General features: G+C 35.0%; 2 protein-coding genes across 2 annotated transcripts; both read right to left on the minus strand.

Annotated features, from left to right (window-relative positions):
• Positions 1-589: 589 nt before the first annotated feature.
• LOC115980174 lies at positions 590-1,868 on the minus strand. The gene is made up of 3 exons (XM_031102455.1): positions 1,365-1,868; positions 1,115-1,288; positions 590-1,066 (listed from the first exon to the last, which is right to left on the minus strand). Exons 1-3 carry the CDS (start codon positions 1,866-1,868, stop codon positions 590-592), a joined length of 1,155 nt encoding a protein of 384 aa, XP_030958315.1.
• A 2,627-nt stretch (positions 1,869-4,495) lies between these two features.
• On the minus strand, positions 4,496-10,477 carry LOC115980175. Its single transcript, XM_031102456.1, has 3 exons — positions 10,421-10,477; positions 5,549-7,006; positions 4,496-5,401 (listed from the first exon to the last, which is right to left on the minus strand). The coding sequence occupies exons 1-3, from the start codon at positions 10,451-10,453 to the stop codon at positions 4,496-4,498; spliced, it is 2,397 nt and encodes a 798-aa protein (XP_030958316.1). The 5' UTR covers positions 10,454-10,477.
• Between the last annotated feature and the right edge of the window lie 7,022 nt (positions 10,478-17,499).

Below are 17,499 nucleotides of genomic sequence, written 5' to 3' on the forward strand. Positions count from 1 at the left end.
TGCATGGTTCCTCGGACCACAGACTTAGGAGAAATTAATAACTTATGGCATCTATCCAAGTTTTAAACAGAACCTAAGTCCTGCATGGCTCCTCGGACTACAGACTTAGGGGGAAATTAATAACTTATGGCATCTATCCAAGTTTTAAACAGAACCTAAGTCCTGCATGGCTCCTCGGACCACAGACTTAGGGGAAATTAATAACTTATGGCATCTATCCAAATTTTAAACAAAACTTAAGTCCTGCATGGCTCCTCGGACCACAGACTTAGGGGAAATTAATAACTTATGGCATCTATACAAGTTTTAAACAGAATCTAAGTCCTGCATGGCTCCTCGGACCACAAACTTAGGGGAAATTATTAACTTGAGGCACCTCTACAAGTTTTAGACGAAAACTAATGACTTACAACTCTCGTGCGATTCCAAAAGGAACAGTATTAGTAAACATCAGAAGAGAAAGGAAAAAATAACATTTTATATTAATAAGCCGGGGTCAATACAAAGAGAGGTCTTTACAAAAGAACAAAAAGAAGACAACTCTCATTCAAAAAAAAAAAAAAGGGTACAATAATTAAAAACCTAAAATCTAAGCCTCAGCAGGAGGATTCTCTTTCTGCTCTGGCTGAGGAGGAGGAACCTCGGAGATGGACTCCTTGGCAGGATCCTTGGCTTTATCAAGCATAGGGAGGGCATCAGGAATAGCCATGGCCTGCTCAGAAGCTTCAGGAGCGCCATCAGGATTCTCTCGGATCTCCGACGGAAAGAAGACCTTCCCGAGCAACCTCAGCACCGAGTCTGCAGGAATTCCTGCAGCATCAAGGGCATGAGCCCATGAGATGCTGTAATACTCCCTGCATACCTCTGGAATCTCCTCAGAGAGCCTGGCTTCAGTCTCCTCAGCCTCAAGCTGATAAGAGGCCTCTTTCTCAGCCTCGGCTGCTTCCCGAGCTAGCTGAACCTCTTCTTTAGCCCGCCGGATCTCCTCCTCAGCTTTTTGTAGCACGGCCTTGAGATCCAACACTGTTTTTTTTTCAGTGGCCAGGCTGGTCTCGGTCACGTATAACTGTTGGCACTGGTCCTCTGCTTAAGTTTCAGCGTTCTTCAAGCCGGCCTCAACACTCCGGCGCTTTTTCTCCGCCTTTTTGAACTTCTCCGCAAGTTCAAAGTTCTCTTGCTTGAGGGACCCCACAGTTTTCTCCACCTCTATCCGAGATTGGGCCTCAGCTTCAGCTAAGCTGCGGTTGCTGCGACAGAACTCCTCAGCCACAAACACCTGCTGAGTGATCTGCCAACAAAACAAAAATTGTCTTAGAATGCAACAATGTCTAATGATTTAACGAAAGGGTAGAAGAGTGACTTACCATTGCAAGGTTCCTCTTAAGGGATAGAAAGAGCTCAGGCTGAGAGAACCGCCTGTAGGCTTCCATATCCTGAGGGAGGAGTACTGGCTGCTCCAAAGCCTCAGCTATGTACCCTGCTCGACCTCTGTTGTATTCTCGGACCGATGCAGTGTAAGGGATAACAACCCCATCCAGCTCCAGCTTTGGGCTCCAAGTGCGCGGTTGAACACGCACTTCAGCCCGGTTCTCCTCCTCTCGGCTCTCTGCGGAGGTAGCCCTTTTATTCTTTTGCCCTCGAGTGGTTTTTTGCTGCTTGCCCTGGCGGGGCACCACCTCGCCTTCCTCAGGGATTTCAGCCGGCCTTTTCTTTTTCAGGTCCGGGTTAACCTTGAGACCAAGGTCAGAAGGAACCTGAGGAGCAACTGGAGGAAGGTCCTGGGTTTGCGACTGAGCAAGCACCTTCGAAGATTGACCTTTTCCTCGGGAGGACATCAATTCTCGCAAGGTTTTTCCTTTGCCAGCCATATCGTCTACCTCCTCGTCTGAAGAGTCGTCCGAGCAGGCTATAATAATCAGAGTGCCAACCACGGAGTTTCGATCCTGCTCTCCTTCAGGGTCTGAAAGCTTAATCAAGAGGCTTTATGAACCTCCTCTTCAAAATAGAACTCGTCCATCTCCTCCTCAAGAGAAAGACGAGATGATTCGGTCTCTCCTTCAACTGGCGCAGCAACTTCAAGGTTGTTTGGCGGAGGCAATTGCGTGGCTGGTGGAGGATTCCGAGTGCCAGGTAACACGACTGGCTTGAGATCTTGTCGGGCCAAAAACTTGGGTTTGTATACATCAATCCTAGCCAACCTTGGACTACCAACTCTTATGGCGTGGCCAATGGCTTGGAAAGAGTGGGAAACCAAATGACATGTACGTAGCTGCCCGTCCTCGATAACGTAGATTTCTGACCTTAGAAGATAGTTCAAGGCCTGAACGTTCACGTGGCTCAGCTTAGAAGCAACCAGAGCTCTATCTGCAATACAGCCGAGAAGGAAATTAGAGTTAAACTATAAAATTTATGACTTAAGCAAAAAAAGAGAGTGAATCCGAAGAGCTAAGCCCCCTCTCTAAAGGATTAGCCCTAAATGCGCCGCACTGGAATTCCTGCCCGAGTTGGACAATGAAAACCATCGCTCCACTTTCCTGAGGCAATGAGGAAGTCATCCTTCATAGTCTTATTGGATATGGGGAGACAGGAGATTAGCCTAACCACCTCGGATTGAGATTTAAGGTAATACCCTCCCTTCTCGAGGTAGTGGCACTCGTACATGTGAACCACATCATGCCAGGTCAGGCCTAGACCCATCCGCTCGTTCAAGACATCTATGCAGCCTAATACCCTGAACATGTTTGGAACGCACTGATGCGGTGTCAACCTATGGTGGAACAAGTAGTCCCGGGTAATCCTACGCATGGAAAGTGTCGTTCCTCCTTCTATAAAAGCAATCATAGGAATGACCACTTCACCCACGTCTTTATCTATCAATACTCCTTCTGGGGGACAGTACCGCAGAACCACCCCCTACGGGATATGGTATTTTGCCCTAAAGGCCTCCATGGCAGCCGGGGTGTCTACTAGGTCTTTGAATCTACCCATCTAAGTTGAACTGGAGGGATGGAAATAAAAACCGAGGAGAAAAGTGAAATCCGAGGAGAAATTCGAAGCAACGAAACGAACGGAACTTACGAATATCTTCACAAACGACCAGTAAGATGCTTGAAAATCTCTTCTAGGAAGGACGCTTCGTAGAAATGGTTATGGAAATTTGAAGAACGGAAGTGCTCTTAGATTTCTGGGCGCTGGAGTTCTCTGGAGTTCTCTAGACTTCTGATACGCAGATAAAAAAGAAAAGATGAGCCTCTCTAGCGCTTTATATAGCAAGAGGGAGAAAGAGAAAACCACTCCCGCTCAAGAATTCGAGGAAAAATGCTGGCCATCAGATCTACGCCTCGCCGTTGGATAAAGGGGACATAAAGCTACCCGGAGTAAATGGCCGTGCCTCGTAAATTGTAGCGCGTCAAAAGTGACTGCCCACACGCGCGAACCAAGATCTCATTAATTTCATCCTTTGTAATGTCAAAACCCCACTTTTCTCCTCGGAAAGAGATCAAAAACTAGAGTTTTGAGGGGCTATTGTGGGGACCGGCCCAGAATAATATGTTGGCTAGGCCCTGGGCCCGTCCGAGGACCGACCCGTCCGAACACAACTATAGTGGCGTTTTTGACAAACACCATTATAGGTCCAGTTTTTTTGTAGTGGGAGCACTAGCCATTGAATTAGCATTTGTGAACTTAGTAAACTAATCTCGAGCACCAGCCATCGATTTCAGATAGTCCAGATGGACCATAAAATCATAACTAGAGGTTAAAGAGGATGGTTTCTATCATGGTATTGGCATTGTTAAGGGCTTTTTTTTTTTCTTCGCCACATCCAACATTATGGACACTCTTTTATATTATGTATGTAGAGTGTGAACATTGCTTTGAAAATGTAGACATGCACATGGTGTGAAAAGTGTAGATATTGTGTGAACTGTGAATTAACATCCTAAAATGTGAAAAAATGATTTTCCCCATTGTTAATGGGTTTAGTAAGTCAAGATTGGGTGTATTGGGCAACAATTGGCACAACACCAAATATGTGGGTAGTGACATTTGAAAATGAAGAAGAGAGAGGGATAAGTTGGGGGCGGTGGGGGATAAGGGGGTATTGTCTATTGTATGGCATTCAAGATTAAAAAGACAAAAGTGCAATGCGACAGAAATGGAGTAAAAGTGCGTAATTCAATTATTCAACGTCTCATACATTTATTGTTAAGAAATTGTAAGTCTTACAAGTTGAGTTAACTAAAACTCACTTTAATAAGATCTTACACACATATTTTTTTTTTTTTTTTTTGAGCAGATGATCTTACAAACTTGCAAGTGATGTAACTCATTTATAATTTAATTCAGGCCAAGACAATGGTATCAATGAAAGCAAATGAAATCAACATGTTTTATTTCATAATATTTATGGTATCTAATTATGATATTGATAAAGATAATAATTAAGAAAATTATTGGGTACATCATATTTATTTATCATTCAGTACATAACCTGTCATTTATTAAGATTCAGCTTTGCTCTGGTACGGGTCTCAACCCAGGCATGCTCTTTCAAGCCTAACTGTGCCATCAAAAGCCAAACAAAAGTAATAAGCTCACCGCCCTTACTTAGTTGTTGGACATGGGCTTTTGCTCTGCTACGACTCGCAGCATATGACAAAAATTCCACCCATACTTGACTTGTTACCTTCCATTTAATCTCTGGTCCCAAATCTTGAATCTCTTTTGCCAACATGCACGCATCAAACAGTACAGACTTCGATCGATCTCCCTTCACATAAACAGGTTTTACGGATGTGTTCACCTCAAGAATATTTATACAGCCTTGCTGCAGATCTTTTCCTCCATATTCGCTAAAGAATCGTTGCGCTTCAGAACTGGTGTCCTTGAACCTTTGTTTTGAAATTCCTGACACTTCGGACATCATACCTTGTTGCTGATATAATAGATAAAACATGTAATCTGAGAGGCGCTTACTGATTTCACGAGCATCACAATGGTCACAACGCGAAGGCATGCGACTGTGTAGATCAGCATTGTCCAAGAATTTTTCAGCCATGACGATGCGCTTGTTGTAGCAATTAGCATCACAATATTTACAATCCAAAGGATAAACGAAAGGCGGGTGACTGTGTTGTTCAGTATTGTTGTAGCAGAGTTCAGTAGCAATGTGCCACAGTAGAAGGCTTTCATCATAAGCAACATTTTTGACATAATGCATTAACTTACTTGAGATAAGACTGTAATTGAAGTCACCACTCTCAAGAATCCATTCACCTCTAGCTGAGCTTATTCTCTTGGCCTCTTCCGGATCATCCGCAAAGTAAGATTTCTCTGACAGCTCGTCGAAGATAAATTTCCATAGGTGCGGATCAAAATGGTGAGAAGTCACATATTTCATCTGAATTATAAAGTCATTTTTCTTCAGATCTATAAAATTCTTAACGTCCCTCGGCAAATAATAATAAAATATATTATATAATAAATAATAAATAAAATCGTTAATAATGTCCAAATATGGTAGTATGCCATTTCCTTGGACACGGACCACAAGGTCTATTTTGCTGATGATCTCGCCGATGGTTTTACTTCTGCTTCGTGACCTTCGTCGAAAACAGTAATCAAGGAAGTTGAATTGAGATAGATCTTCAGACCACCTTTTAGAACCTACTTTTTTTATTCTCCGTGGTTGCTCCTGCCTTTGCCGCTTGGGAAAGAGGAATTTGATGATTTTGGATCGGAGGGGAGAAACTTTCTTGCGTTTCTCCTTCTTGAGAAAGAGGAGCTTCTTGATGATTTTGAATGTGAGGGAATCTTTGTCGAGCTTTTTAAGATAATCAACAGTCCAATCAGAGTAAAACCATATGAAGAGAGTTACCATATCCAGGGCTAAAACACCAACGAACAAGGTGTAGGTCACAACGACATCAAACTCCGTCTTGAAAGTGCCCTTCTCTTCTAAGAAGAAAAGTGAAAAGGCTGCAACAACTAACCCAGTGGATATACCCCGAGATATTTTTCCAATGTTGGACGTTGCCACCAGTACCTTGGTATGGAGAAGATCATAAAAGTAGTTGAGCTGGATTTCTAATATTTTCAATGTTTGTTTTGGACGTCTTTTAGTGAAGAATTCTCGACTCTCCGTATGCTCACGGGAGCTGAACATGAGATTGACTATGAGTCCCTTGTAAATATATGCGAAGTGATGAGCACGCTGCACCAGTTCATGAGGATCCAATTTTCTAACATCGGCTATGGTATTTTCATTAGCCTGGGATTCTAGGTCGTGGACATACTCCATTTTTATAGGAAGATTGTTCCCTTTATAATGTGTGAATGCACTCATCAGTCTCTCATAGTTAGGCCCAGGGTCAGGTTCTCCAAGAACAGAGGTCCCAAAACTATCCGAACTTGCAAGATACAATGCAGCTATTCGCTCCGCATACTTGATTGTTCCAGCAAGGAGGAGAAAGATTGTGGGGATCCATAGTGTGTTTAGATGAAATGATTGATAAAACACAAAACCAGTGGTGAAGATTTGGAGGAAGAGCCAAATCAAGTGCCTAAGCCACAACTCATTATCCTCAATAGCAAAAGAAGTTATTCTGTCTTGGCCACCAACCAGTAACAAAAGAAAAGGTGTCCACATCACCAGAAGAAGACCAGTATCATCCCTGCTCCTGGACCCGATGGTACTAACGACACCCTGGTTCATCATCACCAAATAACTAGCAGTATTATTAATGGCACCAGAGGCAGTATATTTCTCTTCACTGTCAAAGACTAGCCCAACAGCAAAGCTAGCAGCCCAGTCAGCAATCAGGTAAGCTGCCCAGATGATCATGATTACTGCTTTGTTTGCCGTTTTCTTTCTCAAGGGTGCAGCAAAAAGCAAAAAAAACTGAACCACAATGCTAAAGAGGATAAGGCTCCTGAGATTCCATCTCTGCCATAATTGCTTCACTTTAGAGATATGCCTTAAAAAACTCGACAATTGCCTGCTTCCCTGCAAAACAATCTTGGTTAATACCTTTCCCTTGGGGGGACAAATTAAACTCACTTGTTTTAAAAATAAATTAAAAAAATCTTTGTTTCCCTGCAGAAAATCTCATTCCTTCCCCTTTTTAGAGGATATAGAATTTGAGTCTTAATGGATACAAAAATAAATAAATAAATTGAGTCTTAATGAGTCACATTTCTTAACATCATTTAATATAAACATTATTATCTCTATATTATCATTGCATACTTTTGGTGTGATGGTCACTCCACAGATATAAGTACTTATGAGGTGTTTAGGGGAAGAGCAGGTGTTCAAGTCTCCAGGAGGGAGCTAAATTGAAAAAAAAAAAGTATGGATTACCTAAAAATCATAATTATCAAAAGCAAACATCATAGATTGAAACTCTATAATAAAAATATATAAATTTAGGGGATATTTGAACCTAAATTGATGTCTAAAGTACAAAGGCTTTTGACAATATTATTAATGACATGATTATAATTAAAGTCATGGGTTACCTAAAAATCATAGCATAAATTATTCCGAAGCAAAACAAATATGTGGATCATCACCTAGTATCTATCGAATTACTCCATACTACTATAAAATTTGCATATATTGTAAATGTTGCTTTCTCATTTGCATAAAAAAATGATAATTGCTTTCAATATCATACAATAAAAATCAACAAATACGAAAGTAACCGTAAAAATGGAAGTTATCATCAATTTCTCACCTTCAGGATAGAGGAAACCCCACCTATTGTCATGGAACAAATCCTATTTGATGTAAATTGTGGCAACCATTTATATGAATACAATGAGATATTTTTCATATATATATATATAAACAATTTAAATCTTTAAACATAAAAATATAAATTCCTTATAAAAAAAAAATACCAAAATACATCATAAATTTAAAGTTTGAAAGCAAAAGCATATTGTATATACCTTATAAAATAAATAAAATAAAACCAACAAAAAAATACATTAAAATTTTCAAAGTATCCTATATTGCTTAAATACAAGCTTAAACAAGTTTATATAAGTTATTAGATACCCTTTCCTTGCAAACCAGTTTTCAAATGTGAGTTTTAATTATTTATGGGTTTGAATAATTTGCTATCAGAAAAAACCACCACGTCAAGTAATCGAACATAGCTCATTGAGTATAGGGATCAAATGAGTTGTGATTTTGTGGTCGAGTCTCGCATGGGACGACCTAGAGGTTAAATTAAAATGTCTTATTAAATCATCGAATAACAGATAGGTGAGTGGATCCACGAAAAAAAAAGAAAAGAAAAGGCCACCATCAGGTCAATGTTGATAAAGTGAGTCATTATGGACGTCGACTGTGGACCGTGGAGGCATGCTACGATCCTAATATCCCACATAGCTTAAGTATTAATTTAACCATGTGTATATAAGCTCTTGGGCCCCTTCCCTTGCAAGTCATTTTTCAAGGGTGAGTACTACACATGGGTTTGTTTCATTTGGTATCAGAGCCAATCATCACATCAGATAATCAGACGTAGCTTGTTGATTATGAGATCAAATGAATTGTGGCTTTTGTGGTCGAATCGCAAAGAAGGCAACCTAGAGGCTAGATTAAAATTTCTTGCTAAGTCATTAAATTGGTAGGTGAGTGGAGTCGCCAAAAAGAGAAAGGGTTACCATCGAGTCAGTTTTGATAGAGTAAGTCATCATGGATGTTGGCTGCAGAGCGTGGCGATATGTTACGATCCAAATGTCTCACATTGCTTAAGTGCAAGGTAAAACATGTGTATATAAGCTATTGGGAACCCTTCCCTTACAAGCCGATTTTCAAGGTGAATTCTACTTATGGGTTTGTATCAATCCATATGTATTTTAGTTACTTTGATACTAATTGAAAATTTTAATTTTGACCCCCTAGTGGACTAATTGATCAATTGATGATGTATTCCAAACAGTCTAGCAAAAAAGATATCTTAATCACTATTATAATATCAAATCTAAAACAAAATTATAATGAAAGCAATAAAAGGCAAACAGATTTGATAATGAAATGGAAAACTAATGTAAAACCTCTTTAAATGGAAAAATTACTCTTGGAATCCAATCCTATATAAAATTCACTAGAACAAACTGTTACAATAGTCTACGTACAAAACCTTTAAATAACTAGACTCTCGTGGATTCCAGTTAGCTCAATTAGTAAAGTCTTTAATGGTTGAATAAGAGATCTGTGGTTCAATTTTCACCTACACTAAAAATCGATTGGTATATTGTTCTGATGATAAAAAGCTATCATCAGGAGCGGACGTCATAAATTGAAACTTTCTAAAAAATAAATAAATAAATAAATAACTAGACTCTCCATTGTAACTTCAATAAATGTCCCTCTTCCCTTTCTATTACAATAATCCCAAAACCTCATTGAATCGTTTTTTATGGATCTAATCTATGAACAACAGCCCTTAGACACTGTGTTTGTCACATAGAATTAGCTAACATCTAAAACCTAATGAAAATGGGTTTCGGCCATTTGCTCATCATATATATATATATATATATATATATATATGTGTGTGTGTATGAATGAATGAATTACGTGTATATATTTATTTGATTATTCATATAGAAATTTTATGAGCATAAACTAGTTTGTGACTGTGTGTTTGAAAGTGTGCACAAACGTTTTTGAGAAATATTTACAGGAAAGACCTTGCATGTAATTTAAGACAGACTTAACGTAGAAGAAGAATTCGATATTATAAGTTTAATTTAGTTCAAAAGTAAAGCCTCGAATAAAACATGAATATAAATTTCAATTTCAAAGGATGTTCAAACCTCTGATACTAATTATAATTCTTATGAAATATATGCAAAATATAGAAGTACGTACATATCCAGTAGTCCTCAAAATTACGGTTTTTTTTAATAAAAAAATATACTGAATATTTTTTAAAAAACTTATAGATTTTATTTTTTATGGGAAAATGATGATAGATTTATCAGTAAATAATATCTTGTTGTTGTTAAACTTGGCATGCAAGATTAACCTACTGAAAACATTTAGCCGAAAAAGAGGTTCCACAAAATTGTGGTTTAATAAAAAGAAATTAATGAAGTGGTGTAACTTATATTAATGGTACACATTGAATATAAATCAAAACGCAATTGATTTAGTAATAAATGCTTGTGGGGTGTGGGGGGTAAGGGCCGGAGTTCAAGTCTCTAGGGGAGAGCTTCATATACATATACACTTAAATTAGGCTAAAATAAAAATTCTATTTTGTATCAAAAAAAAAAAAAAGTAATAATATATTTAACGATCATATATATCTAACCCTAGTGCAAGGTTCACTAGGCATGTTTGTATATAGAAATCATCAACTTAATAGACCTAAAGTTTAAGTCATCAAATACTTACAATAACAAAAATCCATTTCACGCTTTGAAACATCTCCAAAAATATTCCCAAATAGCTCCAGTTATGTTGATTTCACCTTAGAGCTCATCTACAACTTCTTCCATATATATATATAGCTCTAGAGGACTGCCACCTTTTGTTATGAAGAAATGTTCCTCATACTTTCATTAAATTATGCCATCGTGCCAAAAATATAAAACTTCACAAACACAAAAGAAAATGAAAAAGAAGAAGAGAAGCAAATCAGCAAGAAATTAATTTGAGTACTTAGATTGATGTACTCTTTTTGTCTTTTCTCTAATTTGTTCTTTATTATGTTTTATTTAATTATATTCTTTCCCAAACTCATTGCTAACATGTTTTTTCCCCTAAACATCATCATACTAACATTTTAATTCTCAATGGGTTATGCACTGAAGAGACTTTATCTTTTATGGCTGATTTGGAACAATTATTTGAATGCGTTCTTTGTATAAAATTGTCTCTTAATAAAAGACACTAATTGAAAAAATAGTGGACGATTTAGTAAAATCTGTGGAAAAAAAATTGAATTCAATTAATTGAATTTTTTTCCTAAAATTAGTATAAAAAAAATAAAGCTCCGGTTCAAGGATAAATTGTTCAAATGAAGAGAAGAAAAAATTAAGGTAATAATTATTTCCTTTTTATAATAATTTGTTCTTGAACCGGAACTTTTTTTTCTCTCTTTTATAAATAACTCATGTATGCTTGAGTTTATATATATACTAGTCAGTAACATAATACGATTCTTTTTTCTTTCTCTTTTTTTTTTTTTTCTAAATATAAAATTTGATGATTATGGTTGTTATTAATGTACATTTATTATTTTTCTTAGAGATAATTTCAACTTATGGCTTTCACTCCATCAAACCCAAACTCTAAATATTTTATTCGACGGTAAAAAACTTTACTAGTTAAGCTAATTGGAACCTACAACACTCAATTATTATAATTGTGCTTGTATATGCAATAATGTAGGCTATGAAGCTATATATTCTAGAGTAAATTACCTGTTTCGTCTCTAACATTTATTATGATTATTCTACTTTTTTTTTTTAAAGTGTTGTACCAATATTTTAATAAATAGACTAAGGGTAAGTTTTTATAAGCTATTGAAAAACTGTATTTTGATTTTAAAATGAACATTTAAAAAAAAAAATTATGAGGACTTGTGGTTGTAAAATAGAGTTTATAAACGTTATATTAATCTCCCAAAACACCTAACCAAAATGACCCTAAATATAAAACAGAATCTAAATTCAATTAATATATATATATATATATATATATATTAGAATAATAACACGTAAAATTGTGAGGCCTCAAAAACTTGTGTGAGACAATAGTATGCAATCGATCAAAAGTCAAATAGCTTCAATTTTATTTATATTATAGATTATAGATTATTATTGAGATTCTATCTTGTGTAGGTTTTTCTCTTCTTCTTTTTTCCATTATATAAATACAATAGACTTACAACCTCTGATATCTACTCTATAATTATTACTCCTTATTATCAAATCATGAAACCAATTAGTTCTTTGTGGTTTTCATTTAATATTTTAATACAAACTATTTCTCACCTATTATATAAATAAAGAGAAAACAAAAACTTCTTCTTACCTTTAAACAAAGCAAGGATATCATAATTGTTCTTCCCCCCTCCCAACCCCCCCCCCCAAGAAAAAATAAAAAATAAAAAAAAGAAGATAAGATAAAGATGATTCAATTTGTTTGATTTTTATTTTATTTTATTTTTTTAAAGAGCCGATGATTGCATTGTTATGTCAAATGACATGTGTAACTCAATTGGCTAGCAACTTTTGGAGTGTCCGTGACATCCAAAGTTCAAATTCTCCCTCTCCCGTTATAACTATCAAATTATTAACAAAAAAAATAATAAATAAAAAATAAAACTTCATGCATGCATTTGAACACTACTAAAACAATTGTGACTTTTGAAGAGTCAATATGTACCTTATGGTACAACACACACACACACACACACACATATATATGATCACTATTATAACAAAATCCATAAACAATAAAAAGAAATAGAAAATAAAGGCAAAAGAAAAGAAAAATAAAGTTTGGTTACAAACATATTAATTTGGAGGTTTTTTTTTTTTTTTTTTTCAATCCGTTACATGGTGATTTATAAGATTATCAATGTCTATATTAAACAAGTCATATGACTTATTAACAAAGTTATGTGAATAAAATTACAAATGGATGGTCTCTTTAATTACAACATTATGGGTTGGAAAAAAATAATTCCAATCATTTTTTAAACCAATTTTTTTTTACAAAAGAAGATATATATATATATATATATATATATATATAACATCTTTTAAATGGCCACTAAAGTATTTTACAATCTAAAATCTCCTTCTAGTCCACTATGACTGATTTTTTTTTTTTTTTTTCATTAATATAAGTTGTTGTTTCTTCTCAAAAGAAAAAGAAAAAGTAAAAGTAACTTACAGTCTCACAGGTACATGATAACAATATTATTCCAAAATCTAAAGACGAGAAAAAAGAAAAGGATAAAAAGGAAAGTGACTTAATGCTTATTATTGAAGTAGATTATGCTTCTCTAGCTATGTCTCTTTCACTCACTTTCCTACCTTTTCCTTTTTCATATTCTTATTACTTTGACAATATTCATCCACAAGATTTCTTGTTTTCTTTATAACAAAAAATAATGAATGATATTAAGAAGTAAGAACCCAAATACTTTAAAAAAAAAACTATTAAAAACTCTAAGAATACAGTGATATGGTACTCTCTCCTTTTATATTCTTGGACTCCACCAAGAATTTAATCAATCGGATCCACAGTAAAAAAGAAGGGAGCATCATAACACTATATCCAGAAGTACCTAATAGTTTCTCATACTTTGAGCACTATACTTAAAGTACTAAAGAGTTCAAGTTGCCAACTACAATGCTACTAGTCTAAGTTTTTTTATTTTGTTTTATATATATAAATTCTTCCAGTCTACTTTTTCTAAAATTTATCGAATTGCTCTGTCTCTCTAGCACCCCTTGATTTGCCATTGGTGTTCTTTACTTGGTTTCTGAGGTTTGGAATCATGTGTTCAACAAAATCGTAATTCATGTTAGCTTTCGAATCTGAGTTCTCATGTAAATTTGAAGACTTTGAAGTGATTAATATAGTGTTTATTACTACAATTGAAATCCTTGTAATATCCACTGTGATGTAGGGGGGAAAAATATGAGGATTCTTTTTTGTCAGTTATCATAGGAATTAGTAATTTCTAAGTGTTTTTAAAACTGCAACATGTCTTGGGACAGATCACATGAGTTTATATGTTCTGAAGGTTTAGTAACTAGGAATATAGGGTTAAAGAAATATGTAGTCATCAGTTTAAGATGAATGGTAACCATGCAGAGAAATGTGGAATTCTGTTGCGTCAGCCTTACCTTCATGTGGATTTAAGGAACCATTTATGAATGAAAAGGTAAAGTGTTAGTATTCACAAAAGTGGTGTTACAACATGTGTTTCATGGTGTTGCTTTAGAACCCCAAACAAATTCACTGCGTGATAACATGATCCATAAATAAATAAATAAATTATATAAAAAAAAAGATAGAAAGTTAAAGAGAGAATAGCTTAAGGAAAAAATACATCATGATATATATATATATATATAACATTTTTTCCCAGAAAGTTTTCATATTGAGTCCTTTTAGTATCTAATGTTTCAAATGAGCAATTTTAGTCCCTAAAGTTTTGAAATCAAGTTTTATTAGTGTTGCATATAAGCCTTACCGTCATGTGGATTTAAGGAAACATTATGGTGTTACCACGTGTTCCATAAGTGTTGTTATTACAACACAATCCATTTCTTACTTTACAACTCCAAATTAATGGATTCGCTCCGTGATACCATAACCCATAGTCAAGAAATGTAAAAGAAAAAGAAAAAGAGAATGTAGAAAATTAGAGAGAGAATAGCATAAAGTTAGAACACATTGTGTCCCTAAAGTTTGCACATTGATCTATTTTAGTATCTAATTTTTCAAATGAGTGATTTTAGTCCCTAAAGTTTCCACAAACAAGCCTTTTGATACTTCTATATATCTAATTCATTAATTTTTTTATGTATGTGATCAACAAAAGTTTAAGCTTTATTCTGTTTGTAACCTCACGGAGAATGGTAGAATTGTAAATTTTACTGCTAGTATTGTTGCATAATCCTTATCATCATGTGGATTTAAGGAAACACTTATGAATGAAAAGGTGAAGTGCTAATATTCCCATAAGTGGTATTACAAAGTGTTTCATGGCCTTACTTTAGAACAGGAAACTGATTTACTCTATGATACCATAACCCATAACCAAGTAATGAAAAAGAAAAAGAAAATTTAGAAATAGCATAAGGTCAAAATACATTGTGTCCATAATTTTTTTTTTTTAGGTAGCCCTTAAAGTGTCCACATTGAGCCCTTTTACTATCTAATATTTCAAATGAGCAATTTTAGCCCCAAAAATTTTAAAAACGAGCTCTCTATTGGTACTTTTTCTTTTTCTTTTCTTTTCTTTTTTTTCTTTTTTTTCTATATAGGATACATTGTTACTAACGACAGTTTAAGATTAATGGTAACCATGCAGCGAAATTGTAAATTTCACTACTAGTACGGTTTTGTAGGCATTATTGTCCTAGGGATTTAAGGAAACACTTATGAATGAGAAGGTAAAGTGTTAGTATTCATACAAGTGGTGTTACAACGTGTTTCATGGTCTTGCTTTAGAACTCCAAATAGATTCAATTCGTGACACCAAAACCTGTAATCAATTAATATAAAAGAAAAAGAAAAAGAAAACGAAAAAGAAAAAGAAAAAGAGAATTTAGAAAATTAAAGAGAGAATAGCATAAGGTTAGAATACACTGTGTCCATAATTTTTTTTTTTTCTCTAAAAAAAAGAAACAATGTGTCTCTAAAGTTTCCACATTGAGCCCTTTTGGTATGATAGTATATAATGTTTCAAATGAGCGATTTTAGTCCTTAAAGTTTCAAAAACGAGCTTTATTGGTACTTCTGTGATTTTTTTTTTTTTTTGGTATGTGACTAAAAAAAGTTTAAGATTAATGGTAACCATGCAAAGAACCAAGTCTATAATGTGTAGTCATTATAGACTTGGATTTAAGGAAACATTTAGGGGGCGTTTGGTTCGTTGTGATATTACATTACATTGTAATATTATATTATTGTAATATAACATTAAATTGTTTAGGAAAGTAATGAGATTAAGGTAGTGTGATATATTTTATAATTTTAAATTATGTTAATATTAGAAAAAGTAAAATAAACAAACCAAACGAACCAAACGATCCCTTATGAGTGAAGAGGTAAAGTGATAGTATATTATTCATACAAGTGGTGTTACAACATGTTACATGGTCTTGCTTTATAACTCCAAATAGATTCACTACATGATACTGAAACCCATAATAAAGAACTGTTGAAAAAAAGGTGAATGTATAAAATTAAAGAGAGAAAATAGCTTAAGGTCATAATTTTTTTTTCTTAAAAAAAAAAAATTTGTGTCCCTAAAGTTTCCACATTAAGCCCTTTTAGTATTCAATGTTTCGAATGAGCAATTTTAGTTCCTAAAGTTTCAAAAATGAGTTTTATTAGTACTTCTGTCTAATTTGTTATTATTTTTTTTTTTAATGTATGTGACTACCATGAGTTTAGGGTTAATGGTAACTATGCAGATGACGGAGGAATTGTAAATTTTAGTGCTATTAGAGCATTCACATCAGCTCGTTTAAAAGATTCCGTCTATTTTACACAAAAAACCTACTTTTTCTATTTTACACTATCACTTTTACAAAACACCTACATCAATTCATCTATTCTATCACCCCTCTTATTTAAATAATCAATTTACTTAATTATTTTATTATTTCTCTCACTCACCCTTTTTTTGTTTTTTTTGATAAGCACTCACTCACCCTTTTAGTACACGCTCTCTCTCCCTCTCCCTCATATTTTCTGTTTATCTCTCATTTTCTGATTTCTCTCTCTCTCTTCTATCTCCCTCTCGGTTTATCTCTCATTTTCTGATTTCTCTCTGTGTCATCTCTCTCCCTCTCGGTCACAAACCAATGCACCGATCCACAGCTCCGATCATCATCATAGCTCCGTCCACAGCTCCGATCATCGCTCAGCTCCGATCATCATCACAGCTCCGATCCACAGCTCCGATCAACAATCCACAGCTCCGATCACCGATCCACAGCTCCGATCATCATCACAGCTCCGATCCACGGCTCCGATCACCGATCCACAGCTCCGATCATCATCGCAGCTTCAACCAAGTGAGACCCACGAGCTCCGATAAGCACCGATCTGTCTCTTTTTTGTTTTTCCGTTTGGGTTTTTTTTTTTTTTTTTTTTACCAAGTACATCTCTGTGTTGGTTTAAGCACCGATCTGTCTCTTTTTTGTTTTTCCGTTTCGATTTGTTTGTTTTTTCGTTTGGGTTTTTTTTAGCACCGATCTGTCTCTTTTTTTTTTTTCCGTTTGAGTTTGTTTGTTTTTCCATTGAGGTCGTTGTGCACGGAAAAGAGAGAGAAAAATTGGTGCGAACGGAAATTAATAAAAAACTAAATACACATGCTACAGTACCCGTGTAAATTTACACGGGTACTGTAGCTCGTTGAAATTTTTAGATGATTATGCATGATTTTAGCTGGACTGATGTAGGGTGTTTTTTGCTTAAAAATGTGTAAAAACGGCTAAAATGTGTATTTTACACATTTATACAATGTTATACAAGAGCTGATGTGAATGCTCTTACTATTGCGTAGGCCGTATCTTCATGTGGATTTAAGGAAACGCTTATGAATGAAAAGGTAAAGTGTTTTTTTTTTTTTTTTTTTTTTTTTTTTTTTTTGAGAAACCAAAAAGGTAAAGTGTTAGTATTGACATAAGTGGTGTTACAACGTGTTTCTTGGTCCTGCTTTAGAACTCCAAATAGATTCACTTTGTGATACCTTAACCCACAATCAAGAAATG

The sequence above is a fragment of the Quercus lobata genome, chromosome 3 (genome assembly GCF_001633185.2).
Source record: "Quercus lobata isolate SW786 chromosome 3, ValleyOak3.0 Primary Assembly, whole genome shotgun sequence".
NCBI lineage: Eukaryota > Viridiplantae > Streptophyta > Magnoliopsida > Fagales > Fagaceae > Quercus > Quercus lobata.